Source organism: Natrix helvetica, assembly GCF_964273705.1.
Source record: "Natrix helvetica genome assembly, chromosome: 1".
Taxonomy (NCBI): Eukaryota; Metazoa; Chordata; class Lepidosauria; order Squamata; family Natricidae; genus Natrix; species Natrix helvetica.
In genome coordinates, this window is record NC_138548.1 from 278234632 (window position 1) to 278260774 (window position 26143).

The 26143-nt window shown below is 35.8% G+C and overlaps 1 protein-coding gene across 2 annotated transcripts in view; it reads right to left on the reverse strand.

Annotated features, from left to right (window-relative positions):
* The window catches only part of FSTL4 (follistatin like 4), a 520328-nt gene that overhangs the window by 452062 nt on the left and 42123 nt on the right, over positions 1-26143 (reverse strand). For both annotated transcript variants that reach the window (XM_081936569.1, XM_081936570.1), the window contains exon 3: positions 21814-21844. In XM_081936569.1, the coding sequence (XP_081792695.1) occupies positions 21814-21844 (31 nt within the window). The remainder of the gene's footprint in view (positions 1-21813; positions 21845-26143) is intronic.

Consider the following 26143-nt stretch of genomic DNA (forward strand, 5'->3'; position numbering starts at 1 on the left):
CTTCCTAACAGTGAGGACAATTAACCGGTGCAACAGCTTTCCTTCAGAAGTTGTGCATGCTTCATCAATGGAGGCTTTTAAGAAGAGACTGGACAGCCACCTATATGAAATGGTATAGGGTTTCTGTTTGAGCAGGGGTTTGAACTAGAAGACCTCCAAGGTCCCTTTCAGCTCTATTCTGGTTGGTTGGCTGGTGTATTTGAGCCCCAGACACCATGGCAGGTATTCAGCTATGCATTTGCCAGAAAACATATATGCAATTGTCCAGGTAAGCTCAGTCTCTAGACACACAGTTACAAAAAACCAACTGTTCATATGCTGTACATACTGTATAACCTCCCCTTCATACATACCCTTCAACCATAAGCAATGCCTCCCAAGATGGAAGAGCCTCTTTTCACATGCAAATGATAGGATCAGTCTTTTCAACAATGCTATTTTCGCAATGAATTATCAATTTATGTGTGCACATTGATCCTATAGAATGCAGATAGCAAGAGATAAAAATGAATTGATATCATTGGCAAAGAGCACTTAGTTACTGCTGTTTCTGAATGGAAAAATCTTTCTGCTGTGCTATCAGAATATAAACAAAAATCTTGGAAGTATATTGTAAGACAGGAGCCTAGCTAAAAGTAATATTGAAAATGTCCCTATCTCCTGGAAAAATATTCATATTTTTTTAATTTTTTATCTTCTGTTCATCTTTTAGCTACTGTGAACAAGCATTTAGTTTATATAGTGCCTTCCTTTTTCTGATGCCCATAAATTCAGGAAGTTTAGCAAGATCCCCTACAGAATTTTAGCTATTAAATCATGGATGTGGTAAATCTATTGAGGATTCGAATAAACACAATAATCTTTCTAATGTATCAACCATGATGAATTATGCTTACTCTAAGTCTCGCTAAGGATATAAACTAATGAAATAAAAATACAATATGCTAATGTCATACAGCATAAACAACATAATTCACCTTTCTTCATTGCTCAGTTTGAGCAACAGGCTCAAAATCAGAGAAATCCAGGATTTCTTATTGCTAGAATGTACTTAATATCCCTCCGGATTAGTCCATACAGTTATTTCTACCTGCCATTTGTCTAATGGAACACATAATGCAAAGACAATAAACCTCATTATCAAGTACCTGCAGCTCAAGCCAAAACTATTTGGCTACTTATTTGCACTTGGAGCTGGATGAAAGCTTATCGTTTATACATTATCCTGCTCTGCAAGGACTCTTGGTATCATGTTTAAAGAAATGCTAAAGAATAAAAGAAGATCTTGCTGAAACAGTGACTTTACCATTGCATTAATGTTCAGAATTAATAGAAAATTCTGCAGCCTTCCATTGCACACCCTAGACTCATGCTGTCAACTTCCTTTTTACTCAGTGATGACTATGCATCCACTCAGCAGTCCTTCTAATTGCTACACCCTTCCAATACTTATGAACTGATGTGTTCTCTTTCTCCAAATCTTTCTGGCACAGTATCATTCTTCATTTTGCCTCAGTGCCAGCACAGATTAAGATCTGCCCGCAAGAGAGAAGATACACCATGCAAAAATCAAACCTGCAGTCGAATCACAGATGCCTTTTTCTCTAGTGGGGAATGCAATCTTGCATAATTTATAGTGAATTCATAGCAACAATCGGCATCTGATTTTATCTAATTTTTCATTACCCAACTAGGTAACATCATCAGTGTTAATCATAGTGCTAAGACGTAGTCTCTGCATATCAGGAGTAGATAACTTAAGACATATCAAATGGTCTTGAACTATAAACCACAACATTTCCAGAAAAAATAGCTAGGAATGAGAGATGCTTTGTTCAGTTGTCAGAAATTTTAGATTTCAGGACTCCTTCACAAAATGACTGCTAAACAGTAGGAACTTTTTTCCTTTTTCTCCTGCTTATTTGATGATTTTACTACCAAAGCTGGTTCTTTGGCAGGGATGCTCCCTGGATCTGAATGAGAGCACTTAGGAAAGACCCAAGATGGCTGGGTCTTTCCTAACCCACCTGTGAAGAAGAACCTTGAAGACTGCAGTTCCTTGTGGGAGCTATTGGAAAGTCACCAATCATCCATCTTTCCTCTCAGCAGTTTGTTTTCTTAAGTACATATACCTGGGTTTTAACTTCACTTTTTGAAGTTTCTGTTTCACTTTGCTCTTCACACAGTCACTCATGCGCTTGTGACGTCCCGGCTAGACTACTGTAACGGCTCTCTACATGGGGCTCCCCTTGAGATGCACCCGAAGGCTACAGCTGGTTCAGAATGCGGCCACGCGGGCAGTCTCAGGAGTCTCTAGCTACTCCCACGTAACACCTCTCCTGCGCGGGCAACACTGGCTACCTGTGGCTTTTCGGGTGCACTTCAAGGTGTTGACCATCATTTTTAAGGTGCTCCATGGCACAGGACCTAGTTATTTGCGGGATCGTATCCTGCCCCATACATCCCTCTGGCCGATTCGCTCACACAGAGAGGGACTCCTCCGGGTGCCATCCACTAGGCAGTGCCAGCGGACGACGCCTAGGGGAAGGGCCTTCTCTGTGATGGGCCCGACCCTCTGGAATGACCTCCCCCCCCCGACATTAGAATGACTATGGATCTCCGCTCCTTCCGTCAGAAACTTAAAACCCACCTATTCCAGCTAGCCGGCTTGGCCTAATTCCATCTATCCCACCTCAGTCCTATTTCTAAATTTTTTAAGATTGGTTTTAAGGTCTGTTTTTTAATTTTTATAAATTGTACAGGGGTTGTTTAATCTGATTTTTATTTATGTGTATGATTGTTTGTATGTTTTAAATTTATTCCTGTACACTGCCCCGAGTCCCTCCGGGGAGAGGGGGCGGTCTAGAAATTTAATAAATTATTATTATTATAATTTAACTTTAAAAATCGACTGGGTGTTTGAATGTTGATCTATTTTAATCCCCTTCTGGATTTTATCTGTTATTTTTTTCCTTTCCATTTGATTTGTTGTTGTTGTTTTGAATAACCTTTGCTTAGGCAGAAAGGAAGAAAATAACTGTATGTCCCTGCGTAGTGAAAGTGTTTTCATTTGATTTACATCTATACTGGAATCTTACCACAGGAATTCTGCATTTTATTAATTTGCAAGAAGTTTGGAGCTTATTTTTTTTCTTTGAATTTTGGATCAAAATATCCAGAAAATATCTTCCTTGCTTCTTTATCTATTTTTTTTCCACTCTGGGGAATGTTAATTCAATGTTCTCTGTTTCCTGCGTTCTATTATCTATCGTTGCTAAGTTACACAGAGCAACAATTATCAGATTACAGACAAGCAAATGAAGCTGGCATTTTAAAAAAAGCTATTTGGTAACTTGCAACCCTTAGTTGAAAGCTTTTTTAAAAAAAGTTTGATGAAATGATAATGGTTCAGATTCAAGTGTAGATAAATCAGATTCACAAAAAGAATTTGATTTAAAAGTGGCAGATTTAGTGAAGAAGTTCGGAAGAAATATGGATCTTACAGACTTTGAACTACCTGAGTGGATTGCTCATGCCTCCCCAAAGTTGAAGCCCGCAATCCTTCACAACAGTAGAAAACTGACAGAGTGGAAAGTTGATACGTTAGTTTTACCTAAGAGGATTGAAGGAGATTGGAATTTTGTATTTTAACTTTTCTTAATGAATTAAAAGTAGATTAAAAAGATTAGATTTCAAAATCTTTGATAAAGCCAGGCTTTAACTATTTGAGATATATCTATGAGCTTCTTCCAATAATATACATACATACATACATTTTAATTTGACCATTTTGCATGCTAAAAATTAGGCAATTGATTGCCTAATTCTTCTGCCTAAGGACAGGTAAATAAGCACAGAATAGCAGTAAACAGATATTTGCTTAGTCTCATCCACTTAAAGCTGGATTTCAGTCCATTGTCCAGTCCAAGGTAGGCATTTTTCCTGATCAATTTGAGCTTTCTTTTTATTATGTAATTTCTTGAAAAGTGAGTTCTGGCCCTCTCAGGTGCATTCTCATTACGTTCCAGTACACTAAAAGTTGCATTCAATTTAAAATTAACAATTTTAGTTAATTTTGTACTTTATTCAATTAAAACTATGCTTATTTGTGTATATGCGTGTGTGAGTGTGTGTCTGTGTATTCCATAAAATTAGGGAAAATTAGGAAATATTTTTTATAAATATGTATCTGTAAGCTTAAGGAAAATATATTTGTAGAACAAGAACAAATTGAATCAAGTTCAACTCTGGAACTTTTCAATATTTGTATTAATTCAACACTAAGAATTCCTTATTCAGGTTTGCTTTGGTGCAGTAAATATGTATTTAAGCATACAATAAAATACTCATGAAATTTATTTGAAAAAGTATTTAATTACTAAATATACAGCACTTTTTTCACTCCTTGACTCCAAAAAATGTCTGGACCATTTACAGATTTAACTTATTAAAATATATATTCACAAACACAGGCTCTAATTACTAAGCCAGGACCCTGTTTGCAATAATACATCTTGGAGAGAGCATTTACATAGGAAACATAAATGTTTGAACAAACATGGCTAACAAAAGATCTTATAAAGTACCATCTAGAAAAGCATATTATATTCTGTTTATATATTTATTAAATCAGTTATTTACTAGAATGCATTGGTTCCATACTCGGTGTAAAGAAATGGTTTCTCTCTTTTATGTGGGGAAAACGTTTAGCAAAGATAACAATCAGATTGTTCTATCTGTTCTTCTGTTAGATGTACCTGAACAAGCTATTAGCAAGTTGTGCCAAATAGCCCTTAAATCTATTTATTTCCCAATCGTTATGAATGCAAATAGGAATATGGGAGAGGAAGTTTATTTTGATGCTATATGCTCCATTATAATGTGATACCTTTCTTCCTATTACACTCAGGATAGTTTGGGCTTGGACGAGGGAAACTGCAACTCTCTTGGTTGATCTTTTATCGATCTTGGATAGAGAGCATGTGCCCTCTTGATCTTATCAGAGATCTCATCCTCCTTCAGTAACAGTCACAGTCATGCAATGCAAAGGTTAGAACTTAGAGGCGCCATATTGCAATGACACCAGTCCTTCCTAAGCAGGCCATTCCAACTGCTATTGGACTGGGGAAGAATTATCATATCTATGATTACTTCATTGTTTTCCACAGGGTTGTTTAAGATCTACATGAAGTTTCTGGGGGATACAGAGTATCTGTCAATACAGAGTGATGATAACCATCTGCACATCTCCACCCAGGATAACATGGGAATGCTGTAAACATTCTGGCCTGGTGCCTGATGCATAAAGATCAAAACAAGCTCACTTTAAATTATGCAAGACAAATATGTGTCATTTTTCAATGCTGGATCCAGCTTGATCAAAGCCCCAACTTTAGGTCCGAGTAGGATTTCACCAAAGCAGCAGAGAGCAGACATGGAACTTGGAGATCATCCTAGATTTGGGAGTTCTGCTACTACAAACTGTGGGTCTTCTTGCACCTATGTTCCCTAGCAATAGTGATTCAGAACTTTGTTGTATTTTGTATTGTAATATGTTCTATCTAAGATTGTTCTTTGAGATATAGCTGGTCCAATACGTAGAAGCCTACTTGCCACTTGGGAGGTAATGTAACACCTATTAACACCTATGCCATGGTGGCACAGTGGTTAGAATGCAGTATGGCAGGCTAACTCTGCCAACTGCCAGCAGTTCAATCCTGACCAGCTCAAGGTTGACTCAGCCTTCCATCCTTCCGAGGTTGATAAATGTGGACCCAGATTGTTGGAGGCAATGTGCTAACTCTGTAGACCACTTTGAGAGTGCTGCAAAGAACCAGCATAAGTCTAAGTGCTATCACTATTAATCACTGCATTTATTACCGGGTCCATTTCAAGGTGTTAGGTATCACCTTTAAATCCCTACATGGCTTAGTGCACAGATACTTGCAGGAAAATCACATCCATGATTATCTGTGATTGAGGGGAAAATGAAGATATTTACAATGCAGGAGCTGTGGGATACTGGGGCTCAATGGTGTGCCTTTTCAATAAATATCTCTATTCTTTGGAACAACTTGCAATGCAAAATAAGGAATTTATCCAGTCCCCTGGCTATGTTTGGAAAATTACATTCCTCAGGAGGACTATGGGAATTGAGGGTAGAAGGGCAAACTAGGATTGCTAGATTCGATCTTGAAACTTGTTTGTTTAAATAAATGAATAAGGTGGGGAAGAAGGCTACCAATTCAGAAGTATTCCTAATCCATTTAAATGTGCATTTTAAAGGCCAGGTAAATGGATGGGTTTGTGGTCTGGAAAGCTTCTGTGACAGTTTTTCTTTTGGAAATTTATTGCTGCTATGTAATGAATTTAAATAGCATTTAAATTGATTGTAAGCATGAAGTGACATTAACTTATGCAATGTAAGTTTCAATTTAAGAAAAATTCACCACCTCCCTCTCAAATTTCTATGCTCAGATCCAAACATGGTTTCTCTTGAGGAATCAAAACTTTGTCCTAAAAATCATCTTGAAGATCACGTTACAATTGCAATATACTGTATGTTCAGCCCTGTACAAAAATGCGGTAGTATAGTTCCAGTAAGTAAGTTAAAAATTTCTCACGTAAGTCTGAGCAATTGTGCAGTAACAGAAAGCTCTTTCAAAGGTAGGAAATTTAAACATTTAATACAGAGGAAATAAAGAATATTTAAAGAAGTGGATTCATTTTCAAAAGGAAGAAATTTATAGGCTTTTCTGAAGAACTCAATACAGGGAGTTCCCGACTTACAACAGTTCGTTTAGTGATTGTTTGAGGTTACAATGGAACTGGGGGGGAAAGTGACATGAATTTTTCAAACGTACAACTCTTACAACTCTCTCCACAATCACGTGATCAAAATTCAAAAGCTTGGCAACTGACTCATATTTATGACAGTTGCAGTATCCCGGCATCATGTGGACCACCTTTTGCAACCTTATGATGAGCTAGGTCAATGGGGAAGCCAGATTCACTTAACAACTGCATTACTAACTTAGTAACTGCAGTGATTCACTTAACAACTGTGGCCAGAATCATCATAAAATGGGCAAAATGGGGTAAAATTCACCTCATTGTCTCACTTAGCAACACGAATTTTGGACTCAACTGTGGTTGTAAGTCAAGGACTCTGTAATATGCATAAATCAGCTGCAGAAGATTAGAAGTGAGAAGCTTTTGTGAGAGTGAACAAACAACAAGAGAAAAGAAACTCTGACCAGACCTGGCATGAAAAGATTAGAAGTAATAGAAGTGTGGAAACAAAAAGTTTAGCTATTCACTCGAGAAAAAAAGGCAATAAAAAGTTTCTTCCTTATTCATAAGGGTCTGTAGGTACAAGAAAGTATTATGCTGTAGGCATTCATCTTGCTATTGATCAAGCAAATGAAATTTTCTCATAATATCCCAAATGAATTTTTCTCATAATATCTGAAATGAAGGAAAGGTATATGACTGATCTGATTTTAAACAGAGACTCTCTGATATATTCAAAACAGTGTTCCTGCTGTACACAGGCAGAGCCAGCTTTAGGCTAAGACCAAGTCGGCACTAGTCTAGATTGCCAGAACTCTATGGGCACCACTTTTCCCCCTTCTTCCAAATCATTCTTTAAAAATGTGAATTTTTACATTAGCAGAAGGTGGCACCATCAGTCAGTGTGTCCTAGGAGCCCCTTACATCCTGAACCTGGTATTGTACTTAGAATAGTACATAATTTCTCATGAACAATCATTCAGTATTTTTCTCAAAACATTTTGAATAACTTCTATGTCAAGAAGCTAACTTAGAAGATTTAGAATAGACACAATAGAACAAGCGGAAGACTTTTACAATACCCTTGTTGGGCAGGAGGAGGAGAAAGACGAAGGAGAACAGGCGGGAGCAAGGAGGCAAGGATCCAGGGTACAGATAAGAAGAGAAAAGGAACCAGTGGAGATACAAAAAGAGAAAGAAGTCGTTCTAGATGAAAAAGGGGAAGAACCAAAGGAAGTGAGAGAAATAAGGGCAACAAGAAGCACACGACCCAAATACACATAGAAGTATGTCGGGAGAAATCAAGATTCTATCATTGAATATTAATGGTCTAAACTCACCCCAGAAGAGGAAAAGAATATTTAATAAATTAAAACATTTGAACTACGATATAATTGCAATGCAAGAGGTCCATATGACTAAAAGACAGATCCAGATCTTAGAATGTCCTAGATTGGGTAAACTTTACGCGGCACTGGCTGACCAAAAGAAAAGAGGAATAGCATTATATGTCAAAGACACAATTCAGACTAAACTAATCTATCATGACGAGGAAGGGAGAATACTAATCGTGGAAATAATGTTAAACCAAAAAAGGTGTCACTGGTTGTAATATATGCACCTAATGAAGGCCAGGAAAATTTCTATCACAGACTACATAGCATTATTCGAGAGATGGGAAACGAAAATGTTTGTTTACTGGGTGATTTAAATGCTATAGTTGACCCGAAACGGGACTATAAAAATGGAAAGAAGAGAAAAGGAGCTAGGAGAACTTTGCCAAGGTCATTCTTCCAAATGGCTGAAGAACTTAATCTGTTTGATGTATGGCGAGAAAGATGTCCAGAGGGTAAGCAATATACCTTCTACTCGAATAGACACGAATCCTGGTCAAGGATAGATATGGTCTGGCTGCCGATGAAGCTAATCTCAGAAGTGAAGGAGATAGATATAGAACCCAATCTATGGGCTGACCACAATCCCATGAGGATTATTTGGAAAAAACAAAAGGGCAGCTATCGTTGGTTACTCAATAGATCAATTCTAAAAGACCAGGAATATATTAAAAGAGTCAACCAAGAATTAAGATTCTTCTTCAAAGAAAACGGACCAAGAGACACATCCATACAAAACCTATGGGATACGACTAAGGCATTTATAAGAGGGGTCACAATATCAGCCACAGCCAGGAAGAAAAAAACCGAGAATCTAAAAATAAGAGAGCTGAAAGAAAGGTATAGAAATTTAGAGAGTGAACTGCAAAAGAAACCGCAGAACAGAAGTATAAAAGGAAATATGGAATTGATTAAACATGAATTGGCTATATTTGAAAAAGCAAAATTGGCACAATCTATAAAAAAAAGCAAAACAAAACTTATTTGAGAATGCAAATAAACCGGGGCGATGGCTATACTATAGGTTGAGGAAGCAAAAACAAGAGAACTGGATCAATAAACTACAAGATGAAAAAGGTGAGATCTGCTACCAACTAGAGGAAAAGAAAAGATTATCCAAGAGTTTTATGATCAATTATATAAAGAAAACTGAGACCATACAAAGGAAGGAATATTATAGTATTTGGAAAAGTCAGATCTGCCAAAGGTACCAGAGGAGATTAAGGACATGTTCAATTAAGACATTAAAACATCAGAGATAACCGAGGCCATACAAAGACAAAAGAATAATAAAGCTGCATATTAGACAATCTCTGTTAATAATATGGAACAAAATTAAACATGACCACTATACCAAAATACCTATTTGGCTATCTACGATGGAAGCATACATACACCCAAATTTAATTAACATGGAAAATATAGTCACATATAAAGAGCTATTGAACAGGCAGGTGGAGATCAAAACCAGATCAGAATTGACATCACCAGGAGTACAAGTAGAATGGTGGTCTTATTTACAGATACAATCAAGGTATGCACAGGATAGGAAGAACGAAGGTATTGCCAAAGACTACACAATATTAGATAAACTGTTGATACAGACAGAAAACAGACTGATCAAAGTGTTGTATAGATTTTTGTTGGAATATAAACTAGAGGAAGAACATGTCAAAGAAACCATGGTCGCCTGGGTGAAAAATTTCAGTTACAATGTGGAATTGGCTAAGTGGGAAAAACTTTGGATACTTAATCAGAAATTAACATTGGCTACAGCGTATAAAGAAAACCTTTACAAGATGTTCTACAGATGGCATCTCCCGCCAGCACAGCTTTCTAAAATGTTCAAAAATCTGGCCCCAAATTGTTGGAAGTATAAAAAAACACCAGGCACTTTCTACCATATGTGGTGGACGTGCAACGAGGCAAAAAAATATTGGAAAATGATTCAATCATGGTTAGAACAAATGGTGGGAGAACAAATTATGTTTAAACCAGAAACCTTTCTCCTAGGCATAATACCGGAGGGGTTTAAGAAAGATACACTCTATCTAATTATACATATACTGACTGCAGCGCGCATAACCTATGCACAGCATTGGAAAAAAGAAAATACACCATCAGAGCTAGATATACTCAGAAAAGTGTTGGCCTGTTCAGAAGCAGATAGGCTCACTTTGGAACTTAAAAATAAAGGGGAATCAGAATATTTTGAGGTATGGAATAGATTTTATGATTGGTATAAGTTAAGATGACAAGACTGGAACAAATGTATATATTGTGATCGAACAGAAGGACAGACTGTATTAAGTAGAACAACTGTTAATGGTTGAAACTAGCTGTACATAATGTGAATATATGATCACCCCGACTCCGCGGCATTGCATTGTTTTAAATGTAAAAACAATAAAAATATATATATATAAAAGGAAGCTAACTGTTTTCATAATTGTAAAAGGTACAGAAACATCAGATTTCTATATGATCAAGAAAGGAAATTTAGTTGGATGATGATGCCAATTAGAATTCTATAAAGTTTTCCTCAGCAAGATATTACACATTGACCTCCTTTACTAATCAGAATTTTCTGATTTGGTTACCACTGTTTCTAACACTATTTGATGAATTGATAACTCTTATTTTCTTATCTCTTCCCCATTTTATAAGCTGTTTTCACTTTCTGCCAGGAAATGACAAACTGATAATTAAGTTTCACCACTGACAAGTCCCTAATAAGATAATTAACTCCACCATCTTTATGCATCTCACTTCAAATGGGTAATGTGCATGGTGATTATAGTTCATTTGACTACAGAAATAACATATATTTATAACTAACATTTTGCAGATGGGTATTTTTTTTCTTTTTTCCCCATTCTTCCATTATGCTGTTAGACTGGTTTTTTTTCTCCCATATCCTCAGATATTCTAAACAAATAGTAAAAATAAACAATATCTCAACATATTGCCTTTTGAATGGGAAAGGAAAATGTTCATTCAACAGAAATTAACATTTTATAATATAAAAACTATGTATTTTCGTATAAAGTTTTGAAGAGCTTGTAATGGATTGCATACAATCTACCTAAAATGTATGCATCAATTATGTACAATTGTATTATATTCAACATTATCCTGATTTATTGCAAATTGGAGAGTCTGAGACTAAGAATAAATTATTTGCCTAAAGCTGTTTAAGGAAACCATGAATGATACAAAATCCCACCCACGATATTTTTGATCCATAGTCCAGTTTCTTAGTTATTATCCTATACAATAGGAGTCTTCAAAGGCTTAATAAAAGCCATTGGTTGGTAGTACCATGAATGGATGTTTAGATAGAAATCGACAGCTATTTCACAACATCATGAGCTCAGGTTAAAAATAATGAAAAAATACTTATGGATAAACCTGACCTTACTTGTAGATGAGGTTTGACAGGTTTTAATAAGATTACCTAATTATCAACCAATATAAAATGAGTATTAAAAATAAAGTTACAATATTTTACATGTTCAAATAGTAAAAATTATTTCTTAGTATTTTGTCATTTTTAAATATCCCTTTTGGATCATAATCTTTTTTTCCCCCTTTTTTTAAAATACTAACTCCAAGAGGGTGGCTGTAATGTGACAGCAGCTGCAAAATAATGAGAAAAATGATTGTTTTTCCTTTTGATAAAGCAATCTGCACTGGGTTGTGTGTGTTTCCTGACTTGTGGGCAGAATGATTAATGCATTAATTAGTATATGGCAAAGTTTTGCATTAGTACTATTTGTCTTGTTAAATGCTTAAACATTTTGATTCTCTCTTTGGGGAGGCTGGTATCACTCCAGCATAAACCGTTCCTTAATCCAAAAAAATGGCTGGTTTACAGTGCAACAGAGTGTGTTTTTCACTTGAAGAGACTGAGATAATCTATTGGCTATAGGATTCACAATATTATCCCCTACCCCTTTTCTTCCTATACTACAATTTGGCTATGTTGTTCAAGAACACTTCACACTATGGGTTACATTACAACCGTAACATTATCAGATTTCCAGCAATACTGTGTTTGCTGGCAGATAGAGAAAAACTCACAGTAAGAAAAGAACAACAATCCTTTTTCTCAATCTTTCTCTACTTTCCTGAATTACTAAGCAATTTTCCTGGGTTACTGGTGTTACCATTTGTGATGCCAAATTCATAAAAAAGATATTGTTAACAGAATAACAGAGTTGGAAGTGACCTTTGACACCTTCCAGCCCAATCATCTGCTCAAGCAGTAGACCTTATACCATTTCAGACAAATGGCTGTTTCTCGCCCTCCCCTTTCTTTTTTGCAAGCCATAGACAAAAAGAAAAATGCGGGAGGGCGGGAGTAAGTACTCTACCAAATGGGTCCTATATGGTTAATTAGAAGGCAGCATCATACACTTTGGCTTCTTTAATTTTATACAAAATTAAAACAACAGAATGCTAAAAATGGGAAGGGGGGATCATATCCATTTACACAAATGCCTTTGGAGTCCACACAGGCTTCACTCACATTTTTTTAAAATAAAAATTATGACTTACTGCACTCCAATGTTTCATTTGTACAACTGTCGAATTAAAAATATAAAGGTAAGGAAGGTGGCTGGAAGCTATAGGTTATATTACAGGGAAACATCATCAATGCTTAAACTGGTATTTTATTAAGGCAGCCATACCAGATTCCATATTGTGAATCGGCAAGCCTGTTAGGATCATGATTTTAACAAATCTAACTTGTTTACAAAATATTAGTGGTTTCTCCCCCACAACGAAATGGAGGCACAACTGCCTCATGATAACGCAATTCAGCCACATTATGTTCCAGATCCACATATATCAAAATTACCCTGCTGAATTCTACAAATTCTATGAATTAAAATGATCATAACAGTACATTGTTATGCATCAAGTTTTTCAGATATTTAATGTGAGGAGAATTGATCACTCTCAAGTTGTGGAAAACAACAACCTTGTTCAGGATTACTGAGGAGTATAAGTATCTCATGTCACCCCTGAAGGAAATCTCATTGGCATATGTATTGTATTCACAAATGAAAATGCGAATAGATTTATGTATTTATAATAATAGGTATGCCAAAGACTGTGTTTGAGAACAACCCATCATTCAGAATGTCATCAATTCTACTATTCCAGTGGTCTCAGAATGCTCTGCAGGTATCAGTGTGTTCCCTCCTTCAACCATGTCAGTAAGTCAAAACCTAACACAACTACAATTATTTTTTGTATGTGAAATTTCTTCCCTGCATGGATGCAGTATTACACAGTAGAAGGTCAATGCCTATATATGGAATAATGATTTTAATTTACAAAAAAAAGTATACATTTGATTCCAATTATGCATTAAGAGAAATAGTAGGAACAATTTGTCAGTGGAACTAATTACCCAGAGATGTGGTGAGCTCTGCTTTACTGAATGTGTCTGGGCAAGCTAGACAGCCATTAAGCATGTTTAATTTAAATTTTTGGACTATGCAGAAGTTGAAACTTGATGGCCTCATGGATTCTCTCAACACTCTGATTCTATTGTTCTAAGGGGGTTATGGTAAAATTCAAACTTTAAAAAAAATCAGGTTCTTTGGAGCAAAAGAGTTTTATTTGGAATTTTATCATATGCAGATATCAGAACATCAAGAATAAAGAGTACATGGTTTGATGAAATCAATATTTTTTCTAAGCAAGAATGCAAGATCTCATAGGCATGTCATATGATTTTCAATAAAAGAAATATTTATGACTGCATAGGGTGTAGTTTTATGAACAAAGTGGATCAATTCATTATTCTATTCCATTTAAGCTACTCAATTATCAGATGAAATGAAGACTCTGTTTTTGTTTCTGTCTTCAAATTTCTAGCATGGCTTCAAGGATACCTGTTTGTAGTATTTTAGAAAAGAATTATTCAACGTTAGAGCCAATATTGGAAGAAATAACATTTCCTTTCTTTCTCACTTTTTTTTAATAAAAACATTCCCACTTTAATTCCTTATTACCAACCCCATAACAATTGCAGGGAATTAGCTATGTCAGCTTTTGGAGTGTTAGTGTTTTAGAATCTTAATTAGTGTGTATTAGGGGAGTATCATAGTGGCACACATCATTTCCAATGGCATTGGCATACAACAGATGCTGACAGCAAGGCCTCCTGTAGTAGACATCAAGGCCAACTATCAAGGTCAGATGGCATCCTATATCCCTTCAGACTCTATCCAGAAAACAGATGACACTTTATCAACATTACAAATACTTGTTAAAATCGGCATGTGTTCATTTTAGATACTCAACATATGCAGCATATGTTAATAAATCCATATTTGTAGCTATGTTTTCCTTGCTTTAAACATATTTAAGAAATCAAGCTTTGAAACTGTCAGCCACACTTTCAGCAGCACAGTTCAGTCCTGAAAAAGACTGCTGGTAAACCTACAAATAAATACTATTTGTTAAAGTTAGATAAGTAGCAATGGGAAGATTGGTTTGATCATTTCTTGACTGACTGGCTTTTTAAAAATCATCATCTGACATCAATTTCTTGAATGGATGTCTGCAAGCAAAATAAGAACAAATGAATAATTATGCCTGAGGACTCTGAGCCACATCTAGCAGCTTCTCTGACAAATGGAGGTTAGAAAGCCACTGCAATTTGCAGAGACTGAGAAACTGACTACAATTACTCAGCCATGTGTTATTTGTTTGTTTGTTTTTTAAGGAGCAGATCATCCTTTACAATTCCAAATACCCTCCATTGACATCAGCAAAGAAAGCTAGGAACTTGTTTGCAGATTCACAATAAATGTGCAAACTGGACCTTTAAAATGCTAATAAGGCATCTGAATGGCTGCTTTGATAGGTCACCATTAGTATAGCATGTTTTGCTCACTAGATCTTGCAGAGCACTATGGAATAGAAAGCTAAAATATGAAATTTGGCAGAAAACATTAATTCATCCGATAGGAAGCAATTTTAATATTTTAAAGATTCCTATCTATTTTAATATTTCATAGATTTCCTTTTTAAAAAAAAATAATGAAGATAAATTAGATGCTAGAGTTTAAGAAATGTCCTGGTAGAGAATGGCACCAACTTGATATGTGAGAATCAGTCCTATCATTAGGCAGGTTTATTATGTAGACTCACTAGGCAGCAATACTAAAGAATGGAAAGCAGATAAGATATCCTATGCATCCAAAATAGCCTGTAACATCCAGGTGCAATGAAGAATGCTAGTTTTAGGATTAAACCAGTGCATTCCATCTATTGAAGGTGGGATTGGGTGGTGTTTTTTTGTTTTTGTTTTTTTTACCATGAAGCAATAAAATGTTTTGGACGGCCACCAGTCTAGTCTCAGATTCACCACAAAGAGGAAGTGAAACTATGTGGTTCAGTTTTATGCAACCATAGAACTTTGAAGAACATTAACAATTATTCTAAAATTGAAACAGGATTATTTCACTAGTTGAAAAATAGAGCAAAATCAGAACATAAGCAAAGCACCCATTTAAAGGCAGAATAATAATGAGTAATCCTGCAGAACTGCTAAACAGGTTATAGGAAAATAATAAGGGCAAAACTGCTCCAAAAGGAGGAAATCGCTTGAATAAACAGTGGGAGGGAGAGCAGCAGGTACTGCTGAGTCAAGAGCTTAGTGTCACTAGATTTTGTGACAACCAAGAGGAACACAAAAGGTAATACTAATTAGTTTGGATAATGTGACCATCTGCCACTCTTGAAAAGAGCTAAAATACATTTAAGTACATCTAAGCAGTACAGTATGTTGCAGTTATCTAACATTTCAGTAAACTCACAGTATCTACCTTGGTTCTTCATATGATTTACATTGAGCAAGTAGACTAGAGGCCATCCACACTGATTCCTAATTAGTTGTATCACTTCTTGGGCAATGATACAGAAATAATTGTTTAAGAAAAGAGTAGTCTGCCCTGATTCCACAAGCAAAATCCTGGGGTGGAATATAATTTTGTGTTGAGGTCTAATCCATTATTTGCTCTCTCTGTTCCAAACATCACAGACTCCTCTTCAGGGAAGGAAAGACTCCGTTCATATCTTTCCTATCAGAACCTATAGGAAAAGGGTGAGCTAAACAATTAAAATAAAAAAAAATAGAAAACTCAGAAGGAAAAATGGTGTAGAACATTTATCAAAGAAAAAAAAGAAGTGCTGGAAAAAAGAAATAAGACAATTCAGAAGAAGGGGCCACTCATTATCTGCTTCAGGTTCATTAACAGTCTCCTCTCCCCAAGCCCTTTCATGCACTTGGAACATATCTATGTCATATTCAGCACATGTATTTATTTCTCCTTTTGTTCTATCAATTCAACTCAGTTAATTAGTGATTCTCAGATAAACCAGTCTGATAATCACTTTTTCTGCCACAGTATACCTCCCACCCTTACAGTATACCTCCCGCCCTTACTTGCCAATTACAACCTTACAGAAAGATATTGGGCATGAAAAACAAGTTCCTAGAATAATATTGACACCAAGAGAAAAGCTGCATGGAACTTCCAGTTTAATTCCAGCTGATTGCAAAGCAGCACTCTCCCAAATAAGTCTTAGTATAGGAGTGACCTTCACAACTTAATCTCCTTTTTGTTACTGTTCCCAAAGCCTCCTAAAACTCAACACAAAATAAATCTGTTACTTTCACATGAAACTTGTGTTCTCATGTAAAGGTCATGTTTTCTTTAACCATAATGTGTTTACACTAAGCTACCCTGATGTTGGGATAGATTGAAGGCAAAAGGAGAAGGGGACAGCACAGGATGAGATGGTTAGATAATGTCATCAATGACAATGGGCATGAGTCTGAGCAGACTCTGGGACAGTGGAGGATGGGGAGGGGCTTGGCATGCTATGTTCTATGGCCGTGATGGCTAACCTTTTCCAGACTGAGTCCCCAAAGCATGAACCTCCAAAATGCTATGTGTGTGCGGCCCCCATGCATGTATCCTGCGCCCACTCATGCATGTCCCATCCCATGCATGCACCCCTCCCCATGCATACACCCCTCCCCATGCATGTGTGCCCTCATGCAACTCTCCACACATGCATGTGTGTTCCCTGCATGTGCCGTGCCCCCCGCGCATGTGCTCGTGGGCCCCCCACAAGCACTCCCCCCATGCATGCATGGCAGAGACCTGAACACTAGCTGACCAGCAGGAGCCGCATGCATATGCGCAGTGGAGCTGGACTGGGGTGATGGCTCACATGCCCCCAGAAAGGGCGCTGCATGCCACCTCTGGCCCTTGTGCCATAGCTTCAGCATCATGGGTCTATGGGGTTGCAAAGAGTCGGACATGACTTAGTGACCGAACAACAAGTAGGCATGGTTTATATACAAAAGTGACTTGATTTGTGACTACTAAACCAATTATGCTCCACATTTTAATTTAGCATGAGCTATGAAACAATATAAAAATGAAGTATAGGTAATCCTCAACTTACAACCACAATTGACCCCAAAATTTCTGTTGCTAAGTGAGACAGTTGTTAAGTGAATTTTGCCCATTTTATGACCTCCCTTGCCACATTTGTTCAGTGAATCACTGCAGTTGTTAAATTAATAATACTATTATTAAGTGAATTTGGCTTCCCCATTTACTTTTCTTGTTAGAAGGTCGCCAAAGGTGATCACATGACCCTGAGAGACTGCAACAATCAGAAATATGAGTCAGTTGTCAAGCATTCAAATTTTAATCACAGGACCATGGGGATCCTGCAGTGGTAGTAAATGTGAAAAGTGCCACTTTTTTCATTTCAGTTGCAACTTTGAATAGTCACTAAACTGTTGTAAGTCAAGGACTACCTATAGTTATTTATATTGCTTTTTTGTTAAATGCAGCATATTTTAGATAGGATATTGCCATAGGAAGAGTTGAAGGGCAGACAAGTGACCCAAGTCTACTAATATAACATATATCTCCTGATCTTTTTAGCAAATTCCCTGGGATATTATCTGTGATCAGCCATATTTTTACCAATCTTGACTTCAGTGTCACTGCTTGTAAATCTTCAAACACTTTCTGATTATAGAGAGGCAAAGTTCAGACTGGCACTGAAGAATTTCTTCACATCTACTATTTGTGTTGCTGTCTACAATTCAAAAGTGCTTACTTTGACGGATTGTATTGGGAAAAAGTGATTGATGAAAGCAAACACAATGTAGCAAAATATGACTTACAACTGCAAATGCTGAGAATGGGGGTGGGAGAAAAATGGTTCCTTTCCTTGCTAGTATTTATCATTAAAATTCAGCGCTGAAAGGCAGCATTATTTATAGCTGCCTACTCTAAAATTATTGGCTGCTCACAATCTGTGTTTTCATTTCACTGGAAGTTGTTGTTAAATTAAAAAAAACCTGTTAATTATTTGGATCCTGGGGTTTCTTTACAAAGAACTTAGAACCAAAGAGACATAGTTAGCCACTATAGTTAGTCATCTGCAGTCACTGCTGATTTTAAATCATTTTATTCTGATTCTCAGTTCTTTTTTCAAGTAATGCTTAACACTGCTTCAGGTTTTTTATATTTTCCAATACAAAAAAAATTGTCTGAAATAGCAGACTATTGTTTGTAGAAGCTGTTGGTCTCTCCAATTATTATTGTTCATATATTACATGAGTGGATAAGCACTTTATATTACATATAAAATAGGTGAAAAGTTTTTTTTCACAATATCATGTACTTTCAAATTGTTCAGGCAGTACTGCTCATACTTTATATAAAATGAATGGAGGTGAGAGAAAAATCAAAAGCAAAGCACAGAATGGGCAATGACCAAGTACCACGAACAAGATCTGCATAATACCTGTGCTTTCAAGAATTGGTAAGAAACATTTTTTTTGTAAACATCCATGTCAAAACAATAATTTTAATTTTTCAACAAACAACTGACAGAAATATATGAAGGATGATCCTAGAGACATGAAAATGTACCTTCTCACAATACTTTCAAAACTCTAACGTGGCTGTATCGTAATTGGACTTTCAAAGTGCCTGTATTTCTGTCTATGGAGATTCTCAAGTCATCCAGGTCATGGTTGTCCCAAAGGTGCTTTTTCAAGAGGCAACTGGACTTTCTGGTTTTCCTTTGAAGACATTTCAAAGCTGAAGAAGCTTCTTGGATGAGAATCAAAATGTCTTCAAAGAAAAAAACAGAAAATCCAGTTGCCTCTTGAAAAAGCACCTTTGGGATGCCTATATTTCTGCTACTTAGTCTCACCTTCTTTTGGTTCATTATTTTATTCAATACTAAAGGCATGAACTCGTAACTATGTATACGATTTCAAACTTTCAATAATGAGAGTGTCAGATTTAAAATGCTATTAATGAATAATTTGTATGTTTGAATGCTCACATTTGTGTGTGTGTGTATATGTACTGGTGAATTAATATTGACTCATGGAGACTGCCTGGATAAGTCTGCAGTTTTCTTGGCAAGATTTTCAATAGGAAAAATGATTTCCTATTGTCTGCCTCCTAGGGCAGGCTAAGATTAACCCAACTGACTTTGTGTCTAAGGTAGAACTAGAATTCTAGCTTGATGTTTTAACCATCGCATCAAACTGAGTCTCCCTTGTTGAGTATTTGTTTTTATCCTGCACAGCAAAACATTCTAAGAGGAAGCTGGAAAATTCCTTTGAAATTAATCAACAACAATCATAGTACGTCTCACAAGAACTGGCAAATAATTGGATTTTTTTTTCATGATGGAACATTTCAATTATAAGGAATGTTGTACTGTGTGGCTTAATTTAAAATGCTATGCAAACAAAACTGGAGATAATAGTACTCTAATAAAGAATTGAGATAGATTAGGCAGGTCAGGAATGCTAGGAGATCAATTGTAAAACATAATTGTATCAGTCATTGTTCAATGCTAGTTTTCTAAGAAAGGGATTTAATGGAAATGTGTACTTGTGTAATGTAAAGCAGCAGATGTGGACTGTGGTATCAAAATTGTCTATTACTGTAATGTATATTATTTTTTTGCTACTTTTCTGGTGTACTTATGAACCTCAACTTTGTAAGTATAGATATGAACTACTCCATAATCTCAAAAATGTAGAAGCAAAGCCCATAGGGCCCTACGAGAAACTTCTAATATGAAATAATTGTATTCTGTGCAATTAAAGTATGGTATATTCTCTGTATGAATGTTGTAGAACAATCCATCTTACATATACTATGGTGCTTATGATGTCCTTCAGCATGTATGAAGGAAGACCTCATGCTGGCAAAATAAAATGATGTTGATATGGTCCACTACTGGGTGAATGCCATTTAGTTTTATTCTATTTATTTTAAATACTTTTTACATGTACTATATAACTATGACCTATTTTTAAGTGTTGGAATATTACATATCTATAATTTGAAGGCGCTTCTGACACAAATAAAGACAGAATGGGATATCCTGAGAACCAAGTGTTGCTAAAAAACAGACATATTGTTCAACCTGTAACCTGACAAGAACATCTGTTAAACACAACTGGAAAGTTAACCTTAAATTCACTGCTGATTTTCAGCCAGCATCTGGCCATTGTCAATTAGTATTAAAGGACTATACTTTTGTAAAAAGGAAATTCGAAATACTGTGCCTCCCCTAACCCCACATAGCAGACTCTTAGTCCACCAATTGCAACCTCTTGCTTGTAGGAGAAGAAAAGCACATTGAATAGCGGGGGGGGGAGGTGGGGGGTGGCTTCTGTTTTTCAGCACTTCAAGACTCTTTCCACATTCTTAGACAGCCATCAATCAAAACCCAATCACACAACAATCTTGACATTTTGCCAATAACCTTTTGGCTTTAACTCAAGAGGCAGTTGACAGAAAGAATCAGCAGCTGCTACACTACACTAGTTTCACTTGCTTCCTTCACTACAAAGTTAAAATAAATGAAGCAAATGGTTAAAATGAAGCTTGGCTGTGACTGAAATATGAAGTCTGTTCTTATATCTCAACTATACAATTAAGTTATACCTACTAATCATTTACACTAGTCCAGCCTTTCTATCCAAATGTGCTGTAACTATGATTGAAGAATATCTATCCCCAACTGCTAGGATTGGATTATTTATTATTAAGAATTTATATGATTATCTATTATGATGTCTACTGCTAAATGAATTACACTACTAGCAGCACATCAAAAGAGGGTACTTTAAAGAAATATTACAATATTGTAAAAAAAATCCTCAATAAAGATTCTTCTTTAAAGAACATTTATCAGTCACACACCACTGTATACAATTTTTGAGCTACACTTTGAAAAGAGTGTCTTTTTATCAGTAAATAAAATACTACTATTCTGTTGGTCTTCAAGAGACTCTAAAGACTTTTATATGCCACAACAAAGTTCTAAATTTACTTCATACTACAAAGGCATACCAAGAAATCAAACATCAGTGGAACATTTTCTTTTGAACAGTTCTTTAAAAGAATACATTGTCTAACAATAATTGAAAACCCAAATAACTCATTTTAGTCTTTAGCAACAAATTAAGTTTACTCACATTGAAGAACTGTGTACCTGATGGAACAATAATAAAAACCAATTTGTATTTGCTTACCTTTTCTTGAGACTTCAGCCCTTCTTGATTCCTATAAGGAAAATTATATACATATGTATTTTATTATATATTCTGCTTAAAAACATGGGAATTTTTTGACAATCACTTCAAAATACATTTGTAATTAAAGTTTATAATTAGCACATATTAATATTACTTATATGATTTGATTTAGATGGCTGCCCATCTCATTAAAATCACTGGGCAGTAGACACAGTTAAAAATCACAATATAAAGAAAGGAAAATGAAAATAGATACACAACAGAAAGAAAGAAAAAAGAAAAAAGAAAAGAAAAAAAGAAGGAAAGTAAGGATAACCATCAGCAATAAATTAACATTTCACAGGCTCATCTCTGATCTCCCATACCTGGGAGAACAATTAGATAGGTGCTATCTGATCTAACAATTATATAGGTGTTATCTAATCTCAGTGGAAATAGTGATTCAGAGGGCAGGTGCAACAATGGAAGACACCCTTCCTGTTCAGTTCTACTAGATAAGGGGTCTCAAACTTGCAGCCCGCAAGCTGGATGCGTCACGCATGGCCCATGCGTACCTCGTTTAGTGAAAGGGGGAAAAGTTGTGATATGTCACAAGACGACAACGAGACACTGTGAGATTGACACCCCTATGCTAGGTGATCTACTTTAATAAATGGAAGTCCGGGCATGCCTCTCCTTGCAGTCCTGATGAGGGTGGGTGGAGAAAATCAGAGAACGGTGATTCTTCAGATATCCTGGCCCAGTAGGTCATAAACTTGCAAGTTTTTTTTTATACCTCTTGCTCCTGCTTTATATTTCTTGAAATATTTAGTAATGGTTTCAGTAACAATTATATAATTGTAATAACTAAGACATTAATAAAAGCTGTTGAATATATATAACCAAAAAATTATCTCAACATATACACTTAGTGAGGCAAATATTTAAGCATGTAAACTCTTGAATAATAGGTCTCCTACTATGTGCAGAACATGTAACATGTATGTAATGATGGCATTAGAAAATGATACAAAACACCTATCTGAATATCTGGACCCACGAAGCATTAAACTGAAAAGAACAGATGTGTTATATTTTTTTGCACAGCCTCTTAGCTGTAACATTTTCTAGAATGTTAACATGTTGATTTATTCTGGATTCTATTAAAAAAAATTGAGAGCAATTACAATAATCACATACTTTCACCATCATTCTAATTGTGTTATTATTGATTCTGATACAGATATAATCTGTTTACAAGTTGAGGCCAGTATGCTATCCCAAATTTAAAATTATTAGAGAATTCTGGATATAAATGCTACCAGTTTGCTGTCAAGTAAACTTGAAAATCAAGTAATAATGTGACACTTAAGCAGACATAAGGCATTATTACATTCTTTTCATTTTTAATTCCCAAAACTTCAAAAAGTTATCCACGGTTGCTTTTGTTTCTGCTGACTTGAAATGAATAAAAATACTATCTCATTCTTAGCTGCCACTGGTTTTACAGCAAGATAAATTTCCTTTCTACACAAATGGGGAAAAATTCCAGGGCTGGCATCCTACTAGTCTGTCAATTTCACCCTTGATAATTTTATATAGCCTACTGAAGATAACTTGCAAAACCACCAAGCTTGTGTTTCTCTCATAGAGTTTGAAGCTCAGAAGCTCAGAAGCCAGGGGGACAGGTTAAGACAAAATAAAAATTAAATACGTACATACATAAAAATATCTCCATTATAATAATGGAGACACAATAGCTCACAATTGTCTCTACAACCTAGAGTTGTGGGCAGTTTCAACCACTCTCCAACAATACTAATTCTGTGAGAACATAGTGATATTTATATACAGGGATGTCCATATACAAAAAGCAACTGAAGAACTAAATGTATTTACTATAAATGCAACATCTAATTTTTACATATTTAACCACCTGATCATTCTCAACCTATATTGTAATTATAATTAGCCACTTAGCAATGACAAATGAGAACAAAGTGTTAAGGAAAGCAGTAGAAGCTCTATTAAGCTGTTCTAAAATGCCACTGTTGTCCTCAGAGATTCATAATCCAACAGTTCTGGATTTTTGCCATTGCAAAGAAACACTAATATTAGGGTAGATATTTAAAACTGATTAATCATACACTTCTAACATATACTATATACAGGTGAAACTCGAAAAATTAGAATATCGTGCAAAAGTTCATTTATTTCAGTAATGCAACTTAAAAGGTGAAACTAATATATGAGATAAGACTCATTACATGCAAAGCAAGATAGTTCAAGCCGTTATTTGTCATAATTGTGATGATTATGGCGTACAACTCATGAACTCATGAAAACTCATGAAAACCCCAAATCCACCATATCAGAAAATTAGAATATTACATGCAATCAATTAAACAAGGATTGTACATAGAACAATATTGGATCTCTGAAAAGTATAAGCATGCATATGTACTCAGTACTTGGTTTGGGCTCTTTTGAAGCAATTGCTGCCTCAATGCAGCGTGGCATGGAAGCTATCACCCTGTGGCAGTGCTGAGGTGTTATGGAAGACCAGGATGCGTCAATAGTGGCCTTCAGCTCTTCTGCATTGTTCGGTCTCATGTCTCTCATCTTTCTCTTGGCAATGCCCCATAGATTCTCAGGTGAGTTTGCTGACCGATAAAGCACAGTAATCCCACGGTCATTGAACCAGGTTTTGGTGCTTTTGGCAGTGTGGGCAGCTGGAAAATGAAGTCAGCATCCCCATAAAGTTCATCTGTGGAAGGAAGCATGAAGTGCTCCAAAATCTCCTGGTAGATGGCTGCGTTGACCCTGGTCTTAATGAAGCAAAGTGGTCCAAAGTCCTCTTTTCTGATGAGAGCAATTTTTGCATCTCATTTGGAAACCAAGGACCCAGAGTATGGAGGAAAAATGGAGAGCCAATCAAGCACAGTAATCCCTGGTCATTGAACCAGGTTTTGGTGCTTTGGGCAAAAGTTGCTCTCATCAGAAAAGAGGACTTTGGATCATTGAGCAACAAGGCTTTGGACCATTGTGCTTCACTAAGACCAGGGTCAACGCAGCCGTCTACCAGGAGATTTCTCATGTACCTCATTCCCAAGACTGCTTAGGTTAAAACAAAAGCCCACTTTTACTGTTGAAAGTAGATCTCCAGTCCTGTATAGTGGCCATTTAGCTTGTTTTATTGCTTTTCATAATGGGACATTCTGAGTGGCACCACAGCTATCTTTGGTAGGATAGACTTAAGGTTAAGACAGATTTTAAAAATTACTTTGTTAGACATGCCATACTGAGCATTTGGAACAGATAAAGCACAACTCTAATCTCCAGGAAACCTTTTTTGAAGAGAAATGAGAGTTACACAAACTTGGTTAACTTATGCTATTCTATTGATTTTTATTGAGAACCTAAATTAAAATAAGAGATGAATTGGAAATTTGGTGAAGGTACCTTTTGTCATCTTTGGTGGACATGTAAGACTGCCAAGAAATATTGGAATGATATATTTCATTTGATTCAGAAAACATTAAAAAATTAGTGCAAAATTGAAATCAGAAGCTTTTCTTTCAGATATATGTTAGCAAAACATGGGAATTGTTTCTATATATGACAACGGCAGCTAGATTTTTATATGCACAGAGGTGAAAATACACACAAATTCCCATAACTGAAGAGTGGATTGTAAAATTAATGGAATGGACAGAGATGACAACACTGACTACTTCAATGAAAGACAAGAGCTTATTTAGCTTTGTTTTTAATTGGAAACAATTAGATTTTTGGACTATTTGGACTTTTTGCTTGAGGAGGGTAATAATGACATCTTGATTTTAGGATATGATGATTAGATTTGTTATGATTATAGAAATATTGTGCATTTATTGGTTCTATTAGACAGACTATGTATTTTTATGCTTATGTTTATAAATGAGTAAGTGATCATTTTGTTATACAATAGGCACAAGGAATCAGAACAATTTTGTAAATAAAGTTGTTTCTTTGTTGTTGATCACCTATGTTACAAGAATCTCACAAGACTGGTTACATTTCCTTGGGAACCAGTAGATAACACTAAAATGTTTTGTGATGTTTCCTCCCGCTCTTTACTCCCCCTTCTCCTTTAGCCGGTAATTCCCCCACATTTAATTCTATATACTGTAACTGTTATTTTGATGGTCTAGTTTGTATAGTTTTATATGTCATTGCATTTTTATTTTAATTTAGAGTAAGTGATTACTTTACGATATGTTTGCACCTAAATTAAAAAATGTAAGAAGGTAAATTTTTATGACTTTTTAACTTTTTCCATTTTTGATACCTTCCCCCATTTTATTTT